The 27,343-nt window shown below is 36.4% G+C and overlaps 2 protein-coding genes across 5 annotated transcripts in view; both read right to left on the bottom strand.

The window, feature by feature from the left end:
- The window catches only part of mical1 (microtubule associated monooxygenase, calponin and LIM domain containing 1), a 31,691-nt gene extending 18,725 nt beyond the window's left edge, over window positions 1–12,966 (bottom strand). The window contains exons 1-8 of the mRNA XM_084427420.1: window positions 12,860–12,966; window positions 3,344–3,638; window positions 3,038–3,245; window positions 2,293–2,400; window positions 2,087–2,182; window positions 1,370–1,525; window positions 1,074–1,174; window positions 130–387 (exon numbers count right to left, since the gene is read on the bottom strand). Of these exons, the coding sequence (XP_084283546.1) occupies window positions 130–387; window positions 1,074–1,174; window positions 1,370–1,525; window positions 2,087–2,182; window positions 2,293–2,400; window positions 3,038–3,245; window positions 3,344–3,604 (1,188 nt within the window). The 5' untranslated portion in view covers window positions 3,605–3,638; window positions 12,860–12,966. The remainder of the gene's footprint in view (window positions 1–129; window positions 388–1,073; window positions 1,175–1,369; window positions 1,526–2,086; window positions 2,183–2,292; window positions 2,401–3,037; window positions 3,246–3,343; window positions 3,639–12,859) is intronic.
- A 742-nt stretch (window positions 12,967–13,708) lies between these two features.
- src (v-src avian sarcoma (Schmidt-Ruppin A-2) viral oncogene homolog) overlaps window positions 13,709–27,343 on the bottom strand; it is a 50,160-nt gene continuing 36,525 nt past the window's right edge. For 2 of the 4 annotated variants that reach the window (XM_084427634.1, XM_084427633.1), the window contains 9 exons: window positions 27,306–27,332; window positions 26,275–26,378; window positions 23,008–23,157; window positions 21,874–22,029; window positions 21,535–21,714; window positions 21,288–21,364; window positions 20,145–20,298; window positions 19,819–19,950; window positions 13,709–17,603 (listed from right to left, as the gene is read on the bottom strand). In XM_084427634.1, coding sequence (XP_084283760.1) covers window positions 17,395–17,603; window positions 19,819–19,950; window positions 20,145–20,298; window positions 21,288–21,364; window positions 21,535–21,714; window positions 21,874–22,029; window positions 23,008–23,157; window positions 26,275–26,378; window positions 27,306–27,332 — 1,189 coding nt within the window. In that variant the 3' untranslated portion in view covers window positions 13,709–17,394. The remainder of the gene's footprint in view (window positions 17,604–19,818; window positions 19,951–20,144; window positions 20,299–21,287; window positions 21,365–21,534; window positions 21,715–21,873; window positions 22,030–23,007; window positions 23,158–26,274; window positions 26,379–27,305; window positions 27,333–27,343) is intronic. The other 2 variants (XM_084427636.1, XM_084427635.1) reach the window with 1 other exon arrangement.

The raw sequence follows: 27,343 nt of genomic DNA on the forward strand, positions 1-27,343 counted from the left end.
TCTACAGAAACCACTGTGGTCGCCAATTCATTTTTAAACTATGTAACAATCAATAAATGTCATAATGTTGTCATTAATAATAAATTTGACACTGATCATGTTTACTCATACACTATGGTGATAACACACCTCTACCAGAGAGTCTCCCACCAATCCGATGATCAGTTTCTTCCCTTTCCTCTCCTTCACCAGAGACGCGTTCTCTGCCCTGTGCATGGAGGTGAAGTCAAACACGGCCACGTCAGGGCGGCCCGCGTGGTTCTTCGCAAACTCCATGTCCGGCAACATGTGATTTGTGGAGAAGTCGGCGGCATCGTATGCGTACTCCTGCAGAGCCTCCTGGTTAATGTTTGCAGACGCGAGCAGCTGCTCGACATCAGAGAAGTCCTGAGAACGAGAACGTTTTTGATCAAGACAAGGAGGGTTTAAAGTTAAGGCCCGTTCACTTTGAGAACGAGAACTATAAAGATAACTATCTTAGCGTCAACACCGACGGACGATCTCGTTCTGTTTATTCTAAGCGCGTGCTCGTCTGTCACTTTAAATGCTTGAGCTCGTTACAGCAGGATGGATTCTGATTGGCCGTCAATGTTTTTATTGTTCATCAGCTGGATAAAATCATTCTGAAAGTGATTCCAACGATATCATTTCTTATATTATCAATTATACAGTAGTTTTGGTGTGAACTCTGCTATTCTTTAATGTTGAGAATGATTTTTAGTTTTCTTTATACGTAGTTATCCTCCTTGGAGTGAACGGGCCTTTAGTCTTTCATTATTTCATTTGTACTTCCATTTGCACTTCAATATACAGGTTGCATTTCTATCAGAACACAAATAGCAACTGACTGCAGCTATTCCTGTGAGAATACAGTGACAGGAGAGGACGAGAATAGCTGGACAACAGTGTGAGGATTGATAAATGTGTTTGTAAGTGTAGATGTGAGCTGGAAACAAGTTGAAACGTCACCATACACCTCTGCTGATAAAATCAAGGCCTCTTTTCTAGGCTCTGTTTAGCTTTTCTATGAAGTATTCTCAAAGTCTTTGCATGTGTCACACTGTGTACCATACCTGCTTTATAACTCCTTTTTTTATCAAGCTCGCCTTTTTTGCAGTCATCACAAAATAGTGGGTGTCATCTTTGTAGTAGACGATGTTCTCTAGATCAACGCCTGAAAAACACGACAAACAACAGGACAGAAGAAGGGGCGTGTGGATTATATTGTGAAAATATTGCAAAACTATATTTTGGAAACAAACGTGTCCTCAATAGATAGCTAAATATGACATGAGGTAAAAAACGAATGAAAACAGTCTATGGTATATTCTCAGTGAGATAAGGTAAAAGTGTGTGTGTGTGTGTGTACCGATCTCTGACTGAAGTGCTTGAAAGAATTTCTGGTTGTATATTCGGGCCACGCCGCTGATCTCCTGCACCTGAGCCTCTTGTTTAGAATGGCGATTTACAAAGTTTGCAGTGATACCGATGGCTAACTTTCCCCTGAGCTCCTTTATCTTAAAACCTGAAGACATGGGGAAAACAACAGAGGGAAATTTTTCAATAAAAACTCAATAAAATACTAATTAAAAAATAAATATTTACATTTATTTAAAATAATAAAAATAATAAAATAAAATATTTTTAAGAATTTAGTACAAACTGTGACTTGGAGGGTTTTTACAACAAAATAAAACAATGAAAATAAAATAAAATAATAAAAAATTAATTTTATTAAATAAAATAATTAAGTAAAATGGAATTTAATGAAATACCATATTCCAAGTGTTTAGTATAAATTGATTAGGATCATTAGGGATTTTACAACAAAATAAAAAATGTAAACAAATAAAATAAAATGCATTATTAAATTCAATTATCAAATGAAATGAAATTTTAATTAAATATTCCAAGTATTTAGTAAACAGTGAGCAGAGCTTTTACAACAATTTTTTTTTTTTTTACATTTTATTAAACATTTAATTTAAATTGAATTCAATATTTAAATTAATTTCCAAGGGAAAGGGAAAGTGGATTTGATAAAACCCACTCATCCGTGTAAATGTTATATTTGGCACTATGTTACCATCTGGCACATATCTTCCCCCTCCAGCTGAAATAAAAACATCAAACTGGAAAGCTGCAGCTGTGTGAGACTTAGGAGACACCCCTGCTCTCCATCCTGAGAAAGAAAGAAAGACAGGAGATATAAGGCAAAAAGTTCAAGGACAAACATTATTTTTCAACTACATGACTGCAGACCTTTCCACAACAACCAGAGCTGGTTTGTACCTGTGGATCCTGATGGTTCAAGCAGACCTTCAAAGGTCACGCCTGTGTGCACCTCGACCCCCAAAATCAGGGCCAACTTCAGCAGAATCAACTGCAGCTGACGGATACCTATAGAGAAGCACAGACCTCATTACTATTCCTGAATTAAAGTGAATACATGTGCATTTTCAGCAATAAAACAAGAACTTTCAAAGTTTCACTTTGATCCTAATTTAACAACATTTAATTTTATTCAGCACGGGCGCATACAATTGATCAAAAGTTACAGTAAAGACATTTATAATGTTACAAAAGATTTCTATTTCAAATAAATGCTTACTATTTATCAAAGAACCCTAAAATGTATCACAATTTCCACAAAAATATTAAGCAGCACAAGCATTTTCAACTTGATAATAATAATAAGTAATGTTTTTTGAGCAGCAAATCAGCATATAAGAATGATTTCTGAAGGATCATGTGACTGAAGTAAGGATGCTAAAAATTCAGCTTTGATCACAGGAATAAATTAAATTTTAAAATTGTAATAATATTGCATAATATAACTGTTTTCACCATATTTTGGATCAAATAAATGCAGGCTTGGTGAGCAGAAGAGACTTCTTTCAAAAACATATTTTAAAAAATCATACCAACCCCAAACTTTGATATGTTACATTATGGAAGCACATGAATGTAATTCATTTGATGATGAAAACAAAAAAATATTCAACAAAACTATCCTGTAGCTTAAATAGATTCTCACTTATGTGATGAATGGATCCGCTGCAGAATCTCCCATAGAATTTCTTTGCACCGAGGTTTTGCAGGTCTTTAATGGTGTAGGGCCACAGATGCAGGACGTTATTTCTGGTGAAAGAGGTTCTTTTTTCCAGCACAACCACCTGAGCGCCCAGTAGGACCAACTCGATCGCTGTCCTGAGACCACAGGGACCCGCACCCAACACTAAACACTGACACGGAGAAAGAGAGAGTGATTGGGTTTCTTTTCCCAGTGTTAAACCACTTCATAGATGGAAACATCTGACAATATTCAGGTTATTGATGGTACCTTGTTTTGGTGACATGCCTTGCCCTGTTCATAGTCCGGATGGGCGGCTCTCTTGTCGATCCTCTGCCAGAGTTCTTTGGCCTTCCAGTAGTTGAGTTTGTCCTTCAGTTTACTATAGAAGTGCTTGTAGTCCCTGGGGTCGACCTCCAGGTGGCGACAGAGCTCGATGAAGTTCTGCTGTGTCTCTTTACACGTCTGCGCCTGGACAAAGCGGTCAAACAGAGCGTGGCTGGGATTGACAGAGTCTGTTTGGTTGGTCATTGTGATGGGAGAGGCCTGGAGCCAGCTAGATGACCTGCAGAGACAAGAGAGAGAGCGAGAGAGTTTACAGAAAGATCCAAACAGAAAGAGTTACAAAAGTAAACTATGCACAGGCTGACTAAAAGGGTAGGCTATTTAAGGCAACTCTGAACATTAATTTTGGTGCGTAACTCATCTAGCACCATTTGTGCAACAAGCACGAAAGACATCTCAAATCAGGCAGCTCGTGTGCTATTACCTTTTTAATGTGCCCCGACTGAGCAATTTCAAAGTTTCCTAATTTTGTTTTGAAATCTCCTGGCTTGCATGCATCCAAAGTCAAAAAACGCTTTCATTTTCTCATAATTTTCAGTATCACCTCTTATCTCACAGGGCCTGTTTACACCTGCCCACTTCATGTGTTTTCTCTGATCGGATAGCCATCCGATCGTGAAAAGACACAGGGGCCGGTTAAAATAGCAGCCACTATGTTAAAGGGATACTCCACTTTTTTTGGAAACAGGTTCATTTTACAACTCCCCCAGAGTTAAACAGTTGAGTTTTACCATTTTCGAATCCATTCAGCCGATCTCTGGGTCTGGCGGTACCACTTTTAGCATAGCTTAGCATACATCATTGAAGTGGACAAGACCATTAGCATCTCTCTCAAAAAAATGACCAAAGAGTTTCGATATTTTTCCTATTTAAAACTTGACTCTTCTGTAGTTACATCGTGCACAAAGACCGACGGAAAATGTAAAGTTGCGATTTTCTAGGCTGATATGGCTAGGAACTATACTCTCATTCCTGTGTAATAATCAAGAAACTTTGCTGCCGTACCATGAGTCCAGCAGGCGTAATGATATGACGCAGCGCCTGAAAATAGGCTACCTTCCGTCAACATAACCAACAGGACAACCTGCTTGCACAGGGAGCGTTAGAAGTTACTAAGCTGGGGACTATTATCAGGTGCTTTCCGAGAGCTTAATCTATTCTGATTGGTCAGACGGCTCAATCTGTTGTGATTGGTCTACTCTGCTCTGATTGGTAAGACGGCCCAGTCTGTTGTGATTGGTCTACTCTGCTCTGATTGGTCAGACGGCCCAGTCTGTTGTGTGATTGGTCGACCACTTACAGGTCGTGTCGGAAACGAAACGCTCATTACCATATCTGAATTTCAGCTCCGGATCTTCCTCAGCACTTACAAACACAGCGATACGAACAGTAACGATGGCTTCGGTTTAAACGTATCAATTTAAGCACGAGTCCTCATCCTTTGGAAGTGCATGGTAAATGTATTTGCTGTCGCAGCACAGAAAACAGCGTCTTCTTGACATGAACAACACGAACCAAACTCTTCCAGTTCCCAGCTACAACTACAGTGTTTGAGGGTCAAAGTAAACGTTGTTCACGGCCAATAAAGACTAAATGCTGGCATGAAAATCTGTTACAAACTTACGTAGGTTTCTGCAGGAAGACTTGACTTACTGACAACTTGTTTCAGCTCAGTCTTTTCCTATGGGAAACAATAACTCCATTTCTTGTGAACTTGGATCTCAGACTTTTTACATTAACCAATTCTCAAATGTCTATGATATTGTGGTTTCTATATATGATAGGGCCCTACTTCAATGTAAACTTATAGGGTTTTATTTTCATTATTCTGAAGATATTACATCTTAACAACTCCTAATAACGCCTAAAACGCCTTAGCAACCACACACAACACCTTGGCAACAACACAAAACCCAACAGTAGTTCTGCTTGGGCAAGTAGCGCCTCCTTTTTTCTTTAGAAATGATAAAAATCTTGTTCTGGTATATTGGTATTGGTAGGACTGGTATTGAAGTATAAGAGGAACTAGTACTGATAGGTTCATGGAAAACAAATAAATTCCAAAGTCAAACTTTGTAAACAAATTCAAAAGCAAGAAAGGCTTAAATAGAATAGTGTTCATGGCACAACTATGTTTCTGGATGTTTATGAAATTTAAACTAATCTCGTATATATATATATATGTGATATATAAAATTTTATTTATAATGTAGGCTAGGCCTAATAATAATAATAATAATATTTATAATGTGATATAACATTATTTATCAAATTATAAATATTATTATTACATTATAAATAAAATGTCATACAAGTATTCGAGTATAAAACCCAAGAAAACAAACATTATGAACTAGGGGTATAACGATATCCTCATGTCACGATTTGATACATATCACGAAACTGAACTCACGATACAATATTATTGTGATACTCAAAGACATATGGTAAAAAGTTTTTTTTTAAATACACTGTTGATTAAAATGCTAAATTTGGTATTACATTGGGGGTGTAAATGAATAGGCTTGGACTTTGTGCTGGTAACCCAATGCACAGTATAATAGTGACACCAGAATAAAAGTATTCATGATTCTGAAGCTGAAAATACAGAATTATTTCAGACGAATATATGCTTTCTCTCTGTCACTGACTAGATATATGTAAAATAATGTAGGCCACTTTTTACAGTTACACCCCTATTATGAACAAAATACACTTACAACAAAATGGAAAGATTTAATTCCAGGGATGAGAGCCTGAACAATACAATACATTTTTTTTTTACATATTTTATGGTTTGACTCTGAATGCATTTCATGGAATCAAGTTCCACAACTTTCAACAGGAAACAAAGTAATGTAAAGTTAACCTCTGTTAACCCAGAGTTCACGTACAGAGATAGCAGTAATGGCCTAATATGTTACCTAATATGTCACAAAACAATTTTAGGCTAAGTCACACTAATAACAAACAAACTAAGCAAATGCACACTGGCACTTAGGGCTGTAAAGTTAAAATTAAAAAATTTCGTATATTGGTCAAAATTAAAATTAAAATCCACATTCAAACGCAAAAAAAGTGCATTCGAATATTAGGTGTCCATCAGCTTTATCAGTGGTGGCGCACAAGATGCGATGATGATGATGATGATGATGTAAGAGTTGTTGCGTTTTAATGTTTTTGTTAGCCTATTCAGTTTAACCCACTAGATCAATGCAGAGAAGATCTTGCTTACGTTAAAACCGAAACCAAGCTGATCACACAGAATGCATTTTCTGTGCTGCTTTTACATTGTTTTCTATGTACACAAGTGCTAGAAGGATATCTTTGACCATTGCACTCACGTCTCACACAAGAGAGAAGCGTGTTTAGAAAGACATGTAAAGTGTAAAGAAGTTCAACTTTTAAAAAACGTGTCTTGAGACTTTTTTTTTTCCATTTCACTGCATCTCATGAGTCGGCACTTCGACTCTTTGTATTAAACTCTGCATAAATACATGATGCTGTCTTGCTCATAATTGTTTATGCAATTTACGAAATTATATTTGATTTATAAACTTTAATTTAAACGTTATGCACTTTTTTAACAGTTTTTTCATTACTTTGAATAAACAGTTTAATGCAGTGTATTAATAAAAGCCAAAAGGCTTTTTTTCCCCTAACTGAAGTTAGGCCTTTTAAATACAAAGAAAAACAATTGAATATTAGCAATGTACAAGTAAATAATTTGAATTTAGTTTTTCTGCCATTTTTACAGCTCTAACGATGTCATGACAAACCGGGTCCTCCCTCGAAATCAGGTCTCTACCAACTATCAGTTGATGATTGTATTGTACTAAGTACATACGAATGATATTAAATAATATATAACTTACTATATAGTGCATAATAAAACAAATTGAACGTCATTTCTTTCACTTGATAAACTTAATTAATTATTATTAAATAATAATATAATAATTGCATATTAAGTGAATAACTGCACATCACTACATTCTTTTTTTATAACTGAAATATTTGGACATTTAACACTTATTTTAACAGGTAATTAATTACATCAAAAATTAGTGCATAAACCATGCGTGTATAAACCAAGCGACGAGGCTAATCGGCTATCTATGCTAGTACATATACTAACTATAATTAAGATATTAATGGTAATTTTATCATAACATAAAACATGATTTTGTAGGAATTGTAATCAGGCGCTAAAGAGATTACCTATTAAAAGTAATTTGAGTCAACTAATTCAACTAAGTTCTCTCAGTGTGTTCTGCAACCTTCGGCTGAAAATTTTTCCGGTCGAATCGGCGTCGGGCCGTCTGATTGGCTGATTGTGCACGAGAATAATAGCAAAACAGCGAGCAAAGAAGTCAAAACAGTACAGACAGAAGGCTGTTCTAATGTTACGTCATCTTACATGAGTGTTCCTTGGTGAATATTTCAATATCAATATGAGCGGAGTGGAATAAAGAAAGTGTTGTTTAGCAGTATTGATATTCAAAACGGTGAGCACGCACTGCTTTGTTTATGGTTTGAGTATCTGCAGCCTGCAGTGTCGTTTCTGCGGGAATAGACAGTTGTCTCATTTACACACAGTCGCTGACAGTCGGCTGTAGTTCTCTCGGTGTGTTCAAGACCAGCTTTTTCCCCGACGCGAGACGACAACAGTCGGCTTTCATCAGCGCTAGTTCTTTGGCGTCTGTTTGGTGCTTTCCGGGCTTACAGAGACATGATTTGTCATCACACCAGCAATATTGCATTGCAAGTCACTGGGCTCCAGGCTGAACACAAAAACAGGCTGGAATACATTGCTAAGTGTTTCATGTGACTTTCTGTTGTGTGCAAATATAGATTTAGCAACCCACATTTACTCACTGACTATTTTAAGACAACACTCAGTGTCACCTGCATCTCCTAGACTTGTGGGTTTCATAAATGCAAAGCGTCTGCGTTATTAAAAACTCTCCAGATCACATGGAGGTTCTTACAAAGCACAAAAAGAGGCCTACGATCATTTTTGACATTCTTTCACTTTGATTCAATTGCGTACAATGAATACTTCACTTGTGGGAGGATGAGTGCAAAACACCAGGCTAGTTAAACAGGAAAGGTCACTTTCATTTCATCACTTCTGAAAAGTGACAGCATTTTATTTAAATTTACAATCTTAAATAACTGATTTAGAACCACAGAATCTCTAGAAGCATATATTCTAGAATCTCTACAAATGTGCTACTGCTTACCTTTAAATATTTAAACCCAGTTTAAAGGGTAACTCTCGCCAAAATTGAACCTAGGCTCTTTTTGTTAATCTACCCGAGTCAAACATTCGTGTAAAAGCATAATTACAATGGAAACGCCACTTTTAAGATTGACCGTATTTTCGTTTTCAGTCAAATTGCCTTTTGAATTGGAGTGCTTGGGGCACTTCTCTGATAGCATTAAAAACGCAATTTTTTTAAACACTAAGAAGATTCGACACAACATGAAACTGTGCTCGAAGTATCACCAGAGGCTCTACACATGAACTTGAGCATTGACTACATTGTTTGTGTACACAAAGTTTCCTAAAAAGAAAGGTTTTGTACGACTCAATGAACTGACTCCATATGAGGAAATGTCATGAACTTGTAATTTCAATGAAAAGCATGATAACTTAGATAAAAATTATCTGTGAATTTATATGGTAAGGAGCTTTCCATCTTTACTCTCCTCATGTTACGTTGCATTCGGAGATGGCAATTCAGCATTCGGCATTTTGACCTAAACCGAAAATACGGTCAATCTTAAAAGTGGCGTTTCCATTGTAAGTATGCTTTTACATGAATGTTTGACTCGGGTAGATTAACAAAAAGAGCCAAGGTTCAATTTTGGCGAGAGTCACCGTTTAAACTTAAATTAAACGGATAAGGCAAAATGATCCAATCTTTAGCATCTCAGATCTTGTCTCAGGGTGCCGAGCTACTGTACAAATACTTCCTTTAAAATAGAGGCTTGCAACAAAGCACATAGGCCTATGGTATAATAAAGAGGACAGACTCACTCAGTATTGGGAGAACAAGCATGATGTTATACTCATGTGACTGATAATGACTGATTTCCCTGTTTTACCTCATCTCTAATGATGCCATGTAACATGACATTTAGATTGAAGGTGATGTCTTGTACTTTTACTGCGTGAGAAAAAAAAAAAAAAACAGCACGTGACCTCAGGGGGTTTGGTGCCTCCGTGTTCAAAACCCATAATCAGCCCCTTGTGTGCCAACAGATTGCTTCAAACAGGCTTCAAACAAATGTTGCAGCACTTCCTGGACGTTTTATGGTCTCGCAGCATGAAACGCAGAGAAGAGTCTCAGAGTCTCTCACACATGATCACTTCCTGGAAACGAACAGTCATGTCTTGTTTGCATTAATGCTTAACAAATGTTAGGGCTACTGCCTGGAAGGGTTTACACAAATACACAAATCATCTGACATCATGTCGGGCCTGCTGTCGTTTGCGCATAAAGGCCTGTGATAAGTGGAACAGATGTGAGACTCAACACATCTTTTCAGGTACAGTATGCCATTGTGACACATGTGTACACATACTGTACCTGAAAAGATGTGTTGAACATCCACCCACTAGACGTTGAATTGATGTGTATATCAATTCAACACTTCTAATCTAGTGGGTGGATCTCACAAAGCCTGTCGAGAACATGTACAAGCTATATAATAATAATAATAATAAATTGAATTTACAATTGTCCTGTGGTTTCAATTAAGGGATTCCAAATGATCAGGACAAATAATCCTTATCCGTCAGTTTGACTGAATGAGCTGCCAATTTTTCTTTCATTTTTGATTTTCAAATGTCAGAAGAATAATATAACTTGGCATTTAAAAAATGTGTAAACAGTAAAAATGTGCGGTCGCATTGTGACATTTGGAAGTTTTGGGGTAAATGTGTTAAAAAAGGGTTAATTTCCTTCTTGAATTTTTTTGGCATGAAACGTGACCTGGGCCCAGTTGCATAAACACAGTAATTCTTAAGAACTAGTCTGAACAACTAGCACTTATATAGATAACAAATCTTAGCCTACTTTATGGATTCAAATTAGCCCAATCTACTTATCTAAGAAACTTACTTAAAAACACAAATAAAAGTTTTGACAAGTGTCAAAGAAAAAAGTCGAAGCAGTTTATAAATGTAACTGGCCAGGACATATTTTTGTGGCTTTAAAAAAAAAAAAGTGTTTGTGCAATCATTGACATAAATCATGGCCACGAATTAAGAATTCAATCTCACGGCTTATTAATTTGTTCTCCTTGTTTTAGTAAATTGTGACCACGTTGCACTAATTCGACTAAACAAGGGACTAACAAGGGAATTAATTATTATATCATGCACATGATTTTGAGAATGATGTACTAAAAACTGAAAGGTTTTTCCTTCGCGTCTTTTCGCGTACAGACGACAACTTGTCAAAACGAACCCTGTTCACACGGATCTGTGAAAATGACTAAAAACACTGTATTATTCATGCCAGGCCAGTAGTTGTGTGTCACAAGAAACATGCTAAACACAAGCTCTATGATCAACAAAAGTTTATGATACTTGCTCGTTTTGTCCATTAAGATAATTATCACAGATGAACACAACCTTTATGAATTTTGAAGCCTAAATGCAGTCGCCAGAAGCAAAAAGCTAAAGGTAGGCTATAAACGAACTACACCACGGTCCCACGAATTCATCGTCACCATCACTAATCTTCCGACAACTCTTTCAGTTTTTATCAAAAAAACATTTTCCTAGAACGTTTGAGTTAGAATAGTTTATAAGAGCACAATTATAAGCATAACGAGGCTGTAAAAGCAGACTTTACTAGCTTGTGTTCACCACAGACCTTATTTCAGCCATTTAACAATGGCATGTTAATGGTATCAAATCAGCATATTAGAATGATTTTTGAAGGATCATGTGACTCTGAAGACTGGAGTAATGATGCTTTGATTACAGGAATAAATGGAAAGCCATTACTTTTAAATTGAAATAATATTTCACAATATTAACTGTTTACTGTATTTTAGATTAAATAATTGCAGCCTTGATGAGCAGAAGAGACTTCTACACAACCATTTAAAATAGTAATGTTTCCAAACTTTTGACTGGTACTGTATACAGGGAGAAATATGAGCCGGACATGTTCTTGACAGGTTTTGTGACATTCATTCATTCATGACTATAAAAGGTGCGGTTTCAGTTTCAAATTCAGACGGGACAAGCACGTACCACACGGATATGAGCTATGTATATTCATAATCAACAACACAAAGAATGCACTTAGAGATAATGCAATCTTGATAACCAGAGCAAAGATTAAAGTCTCTGGGTTAAGGCCGTTTTCGTACTGTAAGTTGGGTAACAAGGGGAAACAGAATTTCCCACTTCACTCACAAGATGATCAGTCATTGGTTTCAGCTACATAATTAAGTTACCTAACACTACACACATCACCGACAACAAAGTTTCTGCAACACCCCGAAAGGCTTTATCTCAGGAAACAGCCTCAGTCTGCAATAGAGACAGACAGAACTGGCATAAAAAGTGCCTAAACTAGACTAATGCACAAAAAGACACTACACAGAACAACAAGCATATTAGTGGCATGTAATACTACAGCTTTGCAGTGAGAATAAGTGAAACACAAGGAGAAAAAGCCCTCACTTAGTAAAAATTGCTGTAGTAGTGCTACTGAATTCCATGGTAATTATTAACATGATTCTCCAAAATATATCCAAGAATTGCACTATCAAGGTTCGTTGATGCCAAAAACGTTGGTGTCACCATGGTACAGTGATTTTTCCAGATGGTAACGTTACGTTGATATTGTTACCATGATGATTAACATCTTTACATACAATGTTATTTACAAGGTATTCTGATATGCCAGGAAAATGTGGCAAGAAATGTTGGACTTACATTGTTGTAAAGTTACCACTTTTTAGACATGTAAGATTGTAACGTTACTACCATGCGCTCAATAATCTACGACCGGAGAAAAACATTTTAGAAACACAGATATTAGAAAACGTGACGCATGTTTGATGGCAACATACAGCACCTACGGCTACAGGTAATGTAAGTTAAGCCTGTCTATCTATGGTATACACATACAGTATACTGTAGGCTAGGCTATATGTACTGTATATAATGTAGGCTATATTTGAAAGATTCCGGTTTGTGAAAACAGTTTCTGTAAAGATCAAGATCCATCATTGCAGAAACCATGTTATCACAGTAACGACTTTGTAACCGTCAAAACACAATCGTCTCATTCAAGCAGTGCAACACTGACTCACTGAAGTTCAATATTTGCCGTTAAGAGTTTAGAAGTTATCGTCTGACAAGACATCTTAGTGATCCAAGTGAAACTAAATGAATTAGCACAGTACCTTCCCAGGCAGCTTTGGTTCTTTAACCCCAGTTGTAAACTGTACCTCCTTGTTTATCTCTCTGACTCCAACTCACATGCAGGCAGCGACTCGCCCGGGGATTTACGAACGCTACTAGGAAGAAGGAAGACTAATGAATATTAACTACATGACGTGACGTTCGGTCATTTGATTGGCTGAAAGACATTGTCAACGAAGTGTAAACATGTTTAATATCTTCTTGTCAATGTGTTAGTTGGTGAATTCTTTTTTTATACTGTGACTGATCTAAAGAAATGTTATTTTATAAATGCAATTTTGTCGTTCACTTTTACATTCATAAAGCAAAGTTCCTTAACTGCATTCGTGTTTATTGTGTATATTTGTTAGCTGTAATGTATATTTATTTTCATATGATCTAATAATAATAAAAACCCGATAAAAACTGTTTACCTAAGTTTTGAATAATAATTAGGGTGTGATTGGACGCTGCTTCTGGCCTGAAGGGGTTTTTAACTAAGTCAACATGACGTAAGCCTAATTAATATTCATTGTTTAAACCAGAGATTGTTAAACATTTACTTCCCCGCCTGTAAATTATACACTTGCTAAATCTAATAATAGTAGGTTATATGTATTTTCGCCATGTGCGCCTTCTGTCAACAGTTTGAGGAAACTATGATTTATTTGTTTTGGACTTGTTGTTATGGCAAAGTAATTTTCAAATTTGGTTAAAAAGTATTTATCTTCAACTTTTTGGTGACTCTGAAATCAAGCCTATGTTTGACCCCAAAGCACTTTCGAAATGATTCTCAGGCACTGTTAAAGCGTTAGATCAACAAGAGGTGTGTTTTTTTTTTTTTTGCAGAAAGTGTTTGCATTGCAACACATGGTTTGGTTTCTAGCACATGCACAGCACACCTACTTTCACAGTTTGCTCAAAGCTTTATTCACAGTCTAACAAGTTATTCTTTCAAAAAAGAGTTTATCCAAGCTCGTAAAATATCAAAAGTAGCCTAGCCTATAGCACAATAATTTCATGGTGAAATTTTACCCTTATTTTACCCTGTTAGACGTAATATCTAACTCAAGTCCAACAAATAAGCAAGATAACTGCGATAATAATCTTCACCTACAGTTTATGATTAAACTGAATGTAAACAGTGCCGTTTCCGTTGACAGAACAGTAGGTGTCGCTAAAGGACAAGAAACTGGCTTTGAATAGGCAAAACATCGAATATTTAATTAAATTAAGAGACTGAGCTTCTCTGATTAAATCATGTTGTAAGCTTTAAACATTACAATTGCTATTCCTGCAGTAATAGAGTTTGTATTCTATATGAATGTGTTTGCCATACCTGAAATTGAATAGGCCTATTATAGTTATACTTTTTTTTGTAAAGCATTCATGGCATGACGTTTATTATCATCATCATCATAATTATCAGCATGCATAATTCAAGGATAATACTAATGCATATATATCACAGAAGCATGTACAGTAGGCATTCACCCTGCAGTTAAAGATCTGTGCTGCTTACACAAATGTTGCAGGTTCATTTCTTAGATGATCCGTTAATTTGAGTTAATAAGAATCACTCCATATTGTACCAATTTCCCTTAAACCCTCAGCTTAGTAACATCATAGCAATCGCTTGAGGGAAGATTTTTACTGCATTTCCTTTTAGCATCAGCTGTAAAACAAGCTAACTAACAAGTTAACAATCAGAGCTATTTTTGTCAAGGAAACTAAATCAGTGTTTAAACTTAAAACATGCTGCTAAAACCCCCCAAAAAACTCATGCTTAAATCCAAGCTTTAGAAACACAGTTTATTGCACTTAAAAAAAAAAAAGAAGATAACACCATGTCATAATTTTTTAAAGTACAAATCTCATTTCAGTGTCATTTCTTACTTTAAAACCGGTCATTGCAGAATTGTACACTGGGAGAAAGTACCTGGAATTTGATTGTGAGCAACTGCAGTTAAAATACACATAGAAAACAACTGCATAGTTTCAATGCGTTACATTGGGTTGCACTAATATTCTGGTTACTTGTAGATCTGATTAGTTTTCTTAGTGATTGTTTTATTTTCCAGTTCTACAACACATATGCCGTTCATTTCACTCAGGACCAAGAACATGCCGTTGTCCATGAACCTGTCAAATTTCCTCATTAAGTCAGAGCGACGCATACAGTGCAGTTTAACTTTGTAACTACCTGTCAGAATCAACAGCAGATTTATTGCAAGGTAAAAGAATTAAAAAGAAATAATAAAACACAGTACTTCAGTGTGTTGCGAGTCACACGTAAAGAAATGATTCTTAAAGGTTATTTACTTAGTGTAACGCAAAAGGCTGCAAAAAAAAAAAAGAAAGAAAGAGAGATTTTAAATAAATACACAGCACCTAAAACATGATGGCTTGCCGATTTGTGATTGGCCGCTTCTCTATTCAGCATTAAAAAGCAAATCGCATTATACATTTCAGTTGCATATCTTAGAAAAACCAGATTTGCGCTGCAACAAGAATGTTCTTTTGCGTTTATCTTGAGGGGAGAAACAAGCAAAGATCTGCTGATCATAAATGAATAAATATGAAAAGAATATTTACAGTAACCATACGAAAGTATATACAGCATATCGACAGGCGTCACTTATCTACCAGCTAAAGTACCGCCATTACAGCTGCATGCCATCCTAAACAACTCGACGTTACCCACTATTCACAGTTCCAAACCCTTATGCTCAATGCAACCATCATCATATCAGTACAACAACCCTACAATTCAAATCTATTTAGTTCTACATGGTCTCAGCGGTGATTATAATATTTATTCGGGTATCTCAAACCATCACAGTAACTGCCCTAAGATCGGTTTCTAATGTGTAACACCTCACAGTCAAGGTTCATGGCTTTCTGTGGATCTTATGATGGTAAAGTAGTAGAGACATAATTGAGCTCCCTCTTCTCATCTTAATACATAACAATGGCTATTTTTGCATAACATATTGGCAACTTTACGTGTGTGTGTCAGAATTTGTCTCAAAAAAGCTAAAACAACTGAAAAAGATCAAATGTTTGAAATTCAAGCATTTAAAAAGCTGTGAGGAACAATATTCATGAGTGTTAAATGGAATAGTTCACATAAAATGTCCAAATTCACTCATTGTCGAGTCTTTCCCAAACCTTTACGCTGTTATTTCTGCCACAGGATACAAAAAGAGACGTTTAGCGGACATTTTCCCCATGCAATAAAAGTAAAAGTATCGTATATGGAAAAGAGCAGCATGAACATTCAGCTAAACGTCTCAGTTGTGTTTGGAAAGACATGATGGTTATTTTTCAGTAAACTATCCCTTTAAATTCTATAGGTACAAAGCCTGCTCATCCTCTTTGATACAAAAAAAAAAAAAATGACATTAATAAAAATACATTTTATACATAATAAAACAGTACAAAATTCATTTTTTTCCTTTGTATTGGCACACAAAGTTGGACTATACAGTCATCTCTTCTTTAAACCAAAACAATGCTATATATATATATATATCAGTAGTAGTTTTGAATACTAGAAGAGTAGAATAACTGTATCAAATGAAATCAACATTCTGTACGACTCTCCAATTGTGTACGAGTTCATATCAAAAGGAAGAATGTTTCGTTTCAATTATTTCAGTCCGAACGTTTTTTTTTTCCCACGCCCAATCGGTCATGTGACTAGTGTTCAACCAATCACATTCTTATTCCAGTTGATCCAGGTTGATACAAAAGAAATAAACAAGCAAAGTGGGACAAAAAGCTATTTCCTAGCAGTAAAAGGCATAAAATACCACGTTCAGATACAGACCCTGGATATCTATTGGAAGACATTAACCGGAACGTCCGTTCATCAGAGGAGGGCGGTAAAACAGCTGCGATCGCAGATGTCAGACGCCCCCTACTGGACAATCACATCTCGTCCATCTGAGCTTGTGGACAGGGTCGCAGGGTTCACGAAGAACACCGAAGCTGATGGAGCTTGATGCTTTGGGGGGTTTGAAGGGGGATGGGAGAGGAGAGAAATGAGGGATTGCGGGAGGAGGAGGAGGAGGAGGAGGATGAATGACAGATCTGGAGCATCCGCTAAAAGCTTTAGGAGAAAGACGGTGGTACATCGAGGTCAAGAAAAACAGATCAATCCGCACAGCTTCGGAAATAAAAAGGCTGGACATAATGATCAGCACTAACAGCACAACTGAACGGCTGAAGAAGTGAACTGATGCAGAAAAGATGCATCTCGACTTCCTGTTTTTAGATCATCTGCGATGAAAGCAGTGGAAAACATGCGATGATAATTACAGAGGGCGATGCCGTGACACGGAGACCATTTGAAAACCCAATAAGTTGCTTTAAACAGGATGAATTAGACAGCTGGATGCTCTGTTGTCATCCCATGTGGATCAATATTGTTTGGGTTATGCCACAGATTACCCGAGGCATAAACCGCATTGGTTTCCTGGTTGGGGAAATGATATCTCTTTCACTGCTTGCACACGTGGCTGGATGGGTCTCTCTAGAGGTTCTCGCCGGGCTGGTACTGTGGTTCAGTGGAGGTGAAGTAGTCTTCCAGGAAGCTCTGGAGGTACTCGAAGGTCGGCCTCTCTTCGGGCTCCTTGCGCCAGCAGGTCAGCATGAGCTCGTGAAGGGAGTCAGGGCACTCGGCGGGACAGGGCATCCTGTACCCGCGCTCCACCTGGTCCAGCACCTCCCGGTTCACCATACCTGAGCAGAAGACAGATGTGAAACAGGGTGGATGTGGGTCATGTGTCAGAATGTGGCTTTTTAACCAGGCAAAGGATGTGGGTCGTCATCAAGGGGGACCAACTGGAAATTATGTCATGTCCACAGAAAGGGGCTCTTAAAATATGACATTTAATGTGTGTCCAAACTCGGTCCTGGAAGGCCACTTGTCCTACAACGTTTGGCTCACACTTTGCCTCAATAAACCTGCCTGGGAGTTTCTAGTATGCCTAGTGAGAGCTTAAATAGCTGGTTCAGTTTTATTGGGGTTGGAGCTAAACTCTGCTCGCTGCGTTTCCCAAAAGCATCGTGAGCCTAAGTTGATCGTAGAGACCATTGGTTACACGACAACGATATACTTAAAACTTAGAAGTTTTTCCTTTGAGTTTTCTACGTACAGATGACACCATTGTCAAAACGATCCACGGAAACCCTGTATTCTGCTGCCAGGCCATTAGATGGCGATGAAACACTATATATTGAACACGTAATACGCATGTGCATGACGTCATCGTCTTCAGAGATTCACGTTTTTTCTTGTTTACACAGAGACCGTTTTCAAAAACGTGCACTTTGAAACCCGTTTTCAAAACTTTAGGCACTCAAAACGCTGTTGTTGTGTAAACGAATGGCCAAAACGCATAAAAAGTTTCACGTTTTTAGTTGAAAACGATGTCGTGTAAACAGCTTACGCTGCTTCTGAGAAACGCAGCCCTGGACAGTGGCCCTCAAGGAGCAGGATTGGACATCCCTGATCTAAGTTTTAGAATTTTTGTATTTGTTTGGATGCCGAATAACTAATAAAGTATTCCATAAAATTTTTACAGAATGACAAAAATTCCGCACTGGATTCAATGAGAATAATTCTGAGTGAAAATAATAATAATTATTTAATAATAAATATAAAATTAAATGATAAAATACAGGGCCTAAAATTAACACTTGGCAAGCCCCAAATGCGAGTAAAAATTGGCGTTGGCGAGAATATTAAACGGTGTCACTCGCCAGTTGACTGGTAACATTTTCTGAATTCTAACAATGCATGAACGTGAATAAACGTGAATGACGCTCGGGACAGTTGATGGGCCAGCGCTTCATCGTCATGAAAGTTTAAGCCCTAACTTAAAGCTGCAGTCCGTAGTTTTTCCTCTTTGTCGCCATCTCTGTTCTAAATCTGCAATTGCAGTTATTCGCAGAATTATTAACTTTACATGGGTTGTGCTTCGACACGGCCCAGCGCGGATGAATCCGATGTTTTGAGGAGAATGTGCGGCTGTCGGTCGCCGCGCCGGTGTGGATACTGGTATTCAGAATCACAGATTCTACTTTTTGGAAGTATGACCAACATAAGAATTTTCACCGGAAAATTTTATCTGAACAAGTAACATCCACTTTTGTTCTGACCAACTAAGGGGAAAAAAAGCATTGCAGTAAATCGCGCTGATTAAATCTAACGATTAAATCAAACTGTGCAAATTATACTTTGTTCTCAAATTGTAATGTTAACAACATCAGCATTGCGTGACTACATTTAATGCACTTCCGATATTTATCCTTGTTTTCGCACGGGCTGGTTGCAGTCTCTTTTCTTCTGTAGCCACTCCGAAGTCCGAAGTCTTTCGCATTTTACAACGGGTGAATCTCCAGTTGTCACTGGTGATTGTCGTTTGAACATACTCTTCTTTATGTGTACAGATGTGACGTAATGACGCAAAAACATGCTTGAATTTCCAGCGGAAATCCACCAGTACCAGTGGAATTAAAAACATTATTACAAGCTTACCGTTTTGAATCGAGCTAAGGCAGAGAGTTTTGAACACTGGCTGGTTATGTACCTGCTCAAAAATGTAGATCTATCTGTCTATCAATCAATCAATCAATCAATCAATCTATCTATCTATCTATCTATCTATCTATCTATCTATCTATCTATCTATCTATCTATCTATCTATCTATCTATCTATCTATCTATCTATCTATCTATCTATCTATCTATCTATCTATCTATCTTCAACTTTTTTTTGTAGATGATGAAACCCTGCATCGGACCCAATACTTTAAAACATTTATTCCATTTAAAAAATATATATAAATCTATAAGTTATTTATAAGTAAAAAAAGGTACATTTGAATCTAGTGAACCAGTGACTCTCTTTGAGCAATACTGGAATGACAGGAAACATGGATAAGTAGTACCTGGATAAGGCACCCTGCCTTTGGTCGTCAGCTCCGTCAGTAAGACGCCAAACGACCACACGTCAGATTTAATGGTGAAGCGCCCGTACAGAGCCGCCTCTGGCGCAGTCCACTTGATGGGAAACTTTGCTCCTGTTGCAATAATGATTTAAGAGAGGCCTGTCACCATGATTAAACCCATTCAATTAAGGTCGAAGTGTATAAAAGGCAGCAGTATTAACTCTAGAAAATGAGACAATGACTTTATGGCCTCAGGAAAACTGAAGACGTGAAGAAAATGGAAAACGACCACATGCGGCAAAAAGAGTCGTTGTGTTCCTCCTCACCCTGTCTGGCTGTGTATTCGTTGTCCTCGATGAGTCGAGCGAGGCCGAAGTCAGCGACTTTACACACCAGGTTATCACCCACCAGGATGTTGGCAGCCCTGAGGTCCCTGTGCACATAGTTCATTCTTTCCACGTACGCCATTCCAGAGGCGATCTGAGGACAACACATATATTATAACACTGCCGGGCTCAGCGCCGCCCTCCAGAGCATCCACAGAATATAAATAGATTTATATACAATATGAAGACAATGACAGTGGCGCTTGCCCATGCAAAAACTGCACAACAATGGTGTTTTTTTAGTGAGATGCTCTTTACGATATTCAGGTCTCTAAATATGGTTTGTCCTTCAATGCAGGGTTATATAGTTTTTTATTTTGAGTTTAGTTTGTTTTGTTCTTTCAGTTTAGTTTTTGTTCCATGATGGTTTTATTTATTCACTTTTCTTTTTTTTTTACAAATTTAGTTTTTCAGGACCATCTAGTGTTATTGCTAGCGTTATAGTGGGATTTTCATGTTTAATTTTGGATTGGAAACCTTTACCATATATTATGTATCAAAATTTAATTAAACGTAATTTGTGGCTATTACGGTTTTTATTTGAGTTAGTTTAGCTACAGCTCCAATATAATTTACTTATATTATATTTTGAATATATATTATAAACTAATTAATACTTTTGTGCATTAAAATAATACTGTTCTTTTTAACTTTCTGCTCATCAATGAATCTTGATTTTTTTTTCATAGTTCATATCATAGTTTCCACAAAAATATGAAGCAGCACAACTGTTTTCAACATTGATAATAATCAGAAATGTTTCTTGAGCAGCAAATCAGCTTATTAGAATGATTTCTGAAGACACCGAAGACGAAATAATGATGCTGAAAATTCAGCTTTGCGTCACATAAATAAATGACAATTTAACATGTATTAAAATAGAAAACAGTTATTTTAAATTATAATAATATTTCACAATTTTACTGTTTTTACTGTATTTTTTTATCAAATAAATGCAGCCCTGGTGAGCAGAAGAGACTTCTTTCGAAAACCCCTAACTTGATACTTGTTTTTAGTATCAAAACAGTTTTTGTTTTTGATTTCATTACTAGATATCATATGATAATGCCAGAGTAAAAGTACCTGAGAGGCCATATCCACAAGCTGAGGCAACCGCAGCATTTTCCCCATGTCACCCTTCAGGAAATCTAACAGGCTTCCTGTGAAAGCAGAAATCACACCTTGACATCTTCATTCACACTTTTATTGGGAGACCTCACAAGAAAGCTGCTAATATCCAGATTTGATGCTCTATTTACACGTCCTTCTTTCAGTTCTTATTTCTTAGGCTTCTTTATCCCAATATAGTTCACTGAATGTCCGCACTGACCTTGTCCCATGTACTCAGTGACGATGTAAATGGGCTCCTCGGAGACGACAGCGTAAAGCTGCACCAGCTTCTCGTGGCGGAGTTTCTTCATCACCTGCGCTTCCTGCAGGAAGGCCTCGGGAGACATAGTGCCAGGCTTCAGAGTCTTGATGGCCACGCGGGTCGTGCCATTCCAAGTGCCTGATGAGGGGGAAAGGACACTGAAATCATGAAACAAGCTTTGTCTGTTATGTGAATGTGTCATTACACAAGCACTCTGGTATTATACACCGGTGAGCTACTTATTTAACTCACAAAGCTTCATTTTTGATGGAAGAAAGTTGAAAGAAGAAGTCTTACCCATCCAGACCTCTCCGAAACAGCCCTGGCCCAGTTTGACGTCCAGTCTCAGAGAGTCACGTGGGATCTCCCAGGCGTCCCGTGCCAGACCCTGAGTCTGAGGCTTCAGCACTGGACACACGTCACTCAGACAGTGACACAGGCCGTCTGCGTGCTCTGTGACACACGCCGACAGGAGGAAAGTGTGTTAATGTTTCTCACGATATTTTCAAATCTGTTTTTAAAAAATTGCTAGTTCTGGTAAGTCGCAATGCTGATTGGCAACTATATTTTATATAACCTATAATTAACTTTATACTTTATAATATATATATATAAAACCATAATTATTATATTATTTTCTATAGTAATAATAAAATAATAATAATAATAATAATAATAATATATAACCATAGTTATTATTTTCTAAAGCAATAATAAATATATATAAATAAAAGTACAATTAATATTTTCAGTAATACTAATATTATATATAATTATTAATGAATATAACCATAATTATATTTATAATTGTTATATTAATTCTATAGTAATAATAATAAAATAAATAAAATCACTAAAATGTTCATTAATATTAATACTATTAATATGAATGTAATAAAATTCTTTATTTATTTTATTATTTATTAACAATAACTGACTAATGAAACAACTAAAATAAAGAAAACATAAATAAATGTATTATTATTTTCAATCACTTAAAATAAAAACATACATTATTATAATTATTAGGATTATTGTTGATAATAACAATAACATATTTGTTTTATTTTAATAATAATCATCAAAATAAAATAAATAACACTTATATAACTTATAAAGAACTTAATAAATATGAATTTATTTAGTTAATCTTCATATTTCATTTTAGGCCCATTTTAACACTCCTTTTAGGGTTTTTTTAACACCTGTAGAGCAGTTCAGGGTCACTCATGGCTTACTGCTTTAATCACAATCATTAGAAGTGAAGGATCATTCATTATGTAATTGCTTTATGCCATTTCTCTATTTATAGGTTTTAACTAATCCTTATTTTGCAACAGCCTGAGTTCCCACTTCCAGAAATAAGAGTCTGTATCACTTCCCCTCACAGACATTCAGAAACAAGCAGGTGTCTATGAGAAAGAGACTCACGGCGGTAGTGGTTGACCAGCTGCTGTAAAGTACTGAACTGAGTGCGTGACGTGATGTAAAATCCCCCGCTGTCCAGCTTCCTGATCTTGTAATGTTTGACATTTAGGCCCTTGACATTGTCGTAATCCAGGACGGAAAGACAGTAGGCACCTAAAAAACACAAAGAATAGAGTCATGAAGTGCTCTCGATGACATGGAGAACATTGACCCACGTTTCAGGCTCGAAACTGTCAGATTCTGCACTTTTGTAGCATTTTATTTTTCTCTGAAGTCTGCTTTCTTTACTTAAAGTCGACTTTAGTTTCTAGCATCAAAACAACTGTAAATTAGTTTTACACTCAGCAGATGCTGCAATCCATTTATTAATCCTGTTAAACAGGATTTGTTTTTGTGACTGTACCTTTAAGACTTCTCTTTGGTGCCAGTTTCTGGAGTGTGAAATAGCATGAGGAGTTTCCCTACAAATACATCATTTTGTAGCAAAAATTTCCATTTTTGAAATTGAGTAAAAAAAAAAATCCACCCGTTTCAACTTAAATTCAGTTGCTGCCTTACATTTTTAAGTATAATAAACTTGTTATTTCAACTTAAATTATATTAAAATGACTTAAAATTGGCTTGAATCTAGTATAACTTATAAAAAATCATCAAAATATGTTAAACAACGTAAAAACATAAGTTGCCATGACTTACTAATTATATAATTTTTTACAGTGTATGTAATGTCTGAAATATGAAATAATAGTTAGAAAAATCTAATTTGTTTTTAAATATTTTTAATGAACTTTTAGACAAACTTTATTTTTGGCTCATATAGTATAATATAGTGAGAATATGGAGGAAATTCTTATAGCTTACATTAAATGCATATAAATATCAGTTGTCACTCTATATCTCCCGATATTATATTTGATACATTTTAATATGATTTGTTTCTAAAAAAAGGAATTATGGATAATCAAGTCACCCTAATATGGTTCAGTCCAGTAAGTGTTCATCTTAAAATATTAATAACAACATAAAAGTCACGACCTGAAGGGGATGTTTTTACAATTATACTAAAATGCCTTTTCCATTAACCAAACAGTTGATGGACCGCATTGACTTTAGATTAGATAGTGTCCAATTCTCACTTAACTAACTATTAACTACGACTTTGCTTCAGTAATCTCCTAATTACTGCTTATTAATAGATAGTAAGTTAGTTAGGGTTAGGGTTTAGGTATTGGGTAGAATAAGGTCATGCAGAATAAGGCATAAATTTGTGCTTTATAAGTACTAATAAACAGCCAATATCATAGTAATATGCATGCTAATAAGCAACTAGTTAATAGTAGGAATAAAGTGCTACCAAAAAAGCTACTATGGAAGTCAATGGGGTCCATCAACTGTTTGGTTACCCATATTCTTAACAATATCAATTTTGTGTGTAACATGATCTGTAGGGGGCGCTGTCATCATTGCACACATGGCTCATTTCTTGATTCACTCTCCCTGTCACTTGCTCCCTCGTTCCCTCTGCGGTCTCTCTTTGGGGTTTGACTCATCCTTCAGCCTCTCTCGTCCTTGTTTTCTCTCTCTCTGGGTAATCTCGGTCTCTCTGTGCCCCGCGCTGACGCTATGAGCTGTGAGATATGGCTCACGGTTATAGGCACAGCTATGGGTTGACCTACTTCTTGCTCTTCATCCCTGCAAGCACTTCTCTGACCTTCACATTCCCTTCTTCATCAGGCTCAAACATGCACACACAAGCACTCTATCATCTCAAATGAACATTGTTTGTGTAGAAGCGAAGGTAAAAGGCCATATATGGAGCGTAGATATATATACGATGTTTAGAGAGAGAGAGAGAAAAGATGGTTGGCAGAGGGAGGAGATGAGGAATATGAGCATGACTGCGTCTGACAAACTGATAACAGAAAAGGGGAATTCAACTGAACAAGCACATTGTTCTGATCTGCACAATCAAATACTGAAACGCAACTTCTTTTCACCGTAGACACACGCATGAAAATTTCCTTTATTATGCAATAGTTCGCTCCAATCTCTGAATGTGATTGGCTGAGCGGCGTTCAAACAGCACTGGGACATTTCACTGTTAGTTGTTTGGGAGATGCTTTTATTAATGCCTATCTATAATTACATATTAATGTAACTATCGACTGACAGATGTTGAGAGCGTAAACAATGGCTACCGAAGCGGTGTGTTTTGCACTGGATGCCTTGTCATCAGAAAATCCCCCAAAAGAAAGAAAACATATTCCTAGATTGCACAAAGAGGACCGTATGGAATCCTCCAAAGAGAACTTGAGGTAAAGTATTGTTTTTTTTTATTTTTAGCCAGTAGTAAAAATAAATATAGCCTACTCGCCGGGTTGCTGAAGAGCCTGCAATATCGTTTTTCATTTTGTCATTGTAGTCCCTCGAGGAAACATCATAAAGGCTGGAGGACTGCCACAGCTCCACGAATCTTTCCTCCACTACAACAGTATTATACCTATACCTTTCATTAAGTATGGAAGAGCTGCAGTGCTCCTATTGGTCAGTGTCACAGATGTGACGGAACCCGTCATGGAAGACCGGGAAAAAATAAACCATGCCAGTCTTTCTGTCGTGAAGCATCGCAGACGCGCCGTCGGTTGTCTCCAACTATGACACGCTACTATACGAGATAAAACGATCGATTCTCGCATCCCGACACACATTGTCGTTTACGAATCCCCACGACACCATACGTCAAACGGATCGTGCCAAAATCGGGCTAAAATCGTGTAGTCTGAACCGGGCATAAAAAACAACTACTTTTTATCAGTTCCTCTATTCCCTGGCCCTGGGATGTCGAACTCATGACCTTGTGATTCCCTTGATTTCATTCTGACACAATTTTCCATTTATCCTTACAGTTTGACCTATGAATCAATACTGTGTGACCAGACGTATGGTAAAAAAAAGAGAAGAAGTATATTCTACTATATATTCAACTGTAAACATAATTAAAAATTACAATTTAAGTAAACTAAAATGTTAAAATTAAATATTTAATTTTTTTAAATTTTATTTATAATAAAATTATACATTTATGTTATTAATAAACAAAATAATATGTATAATAAAAAAAATAAAAAAATATATATGTTCTATAGTAACAATAAGTAACAATACATTTATTTAATTTTTAATAATATATTAAATAAAACAAATGAAAAAAAAAATAAAAAAAATAAAATAAAATAATTTGCACTTGTAGTTGGTACTATTCACAATCACCTTTGGTTGTCTCACTCTCTCTGACCAGGAAAGTTCCTCTCCTGTTCTCCAGACTCAAGAGGAGTCGCTCCGAGTCCCTGCGTGTGATTTTTCCAAAGTACCATCTGGACAGAGAGACGGAGAAAGAGAAAAAGAGAGAGAGAGAGGGTATTTAGAGGGAATAAATCACATGTAGCATTATATCAGAGACATGCAGCTGGCCAGAAATATATTATGATATTATTTATGCTAGTATGCAGACAGAAATGCGCATTTTCCATTGTGCATTTATGTACACTACTACCATTCAAAAGTTTGGATTTTTAAAAATGTTTTTGAAAAAAGTATCTTATGCTCACAAAGGCTGCATTTATTTATATAGTAAAAGTAATATTGTGAAATATTATTACGATTTCAAATAGCTGTTTTCTATTTGAATATATTTTAAAATGTAATTTATTCCAGTGATCAAAGCTGAATTTTCAGCATCATTACTCCAGTCTTCAGTGTCACATGATCCTTCAGAAATCATTCTAATATGATGATTTGCTGCTCAAGAAATATTTATCATCATCATTGTTGAAAACAGTTTTGTGGAAACAGTCATGCATTTCAGTATACTTAGATGAATAGAAAGTAAAAAAATCTGCATATATAATTTCTAACATTATAAAAGTATTTACTGTCACTTTTGATCAATTTAATGCATCCTTGCTGAATAAAAGTATTAATTTCTTCAAAAAAAAAAAAAACTTACACAAACTAAACTTTTGAACGGTAGTGTATGCTTAATCATGGCAACACTGTTCTGAAATCATTTACGTGAACTTTTTTGTAGAGTGCGTTTTGGGCCTAAAATTACAACATTCTCATCTGAATTGTACTGCATGAAACATTGAACATTGATTCAGGTTGTAATATTCCCATTCCTGGTTCCAGCAACAATAAAACAATGGTGTTTGGGATTCATGACTGACCCAGTGACATTTAGTGTCTATAAATCAGCTAGGTTTGTTGTTCGCCGCTCATGGCAGGCTCTCTCTCAGTCTTACCTTTTCTCCAGAGTCAATCTGAGATGACTGGCAAGGCA

The sequence above is a fragment of the Rutilus rutilus genome, assembly GCF_951802725.1.
Source record: "Rutilus rutilus genome assembly, chromosome: 13".
Lineage (NCBI taxonomy): Eukaryota > Metazoa > Chordata > Actinopteri > Cypriniformes > Leuciscidae > Rutilus > Rutilus rutilus.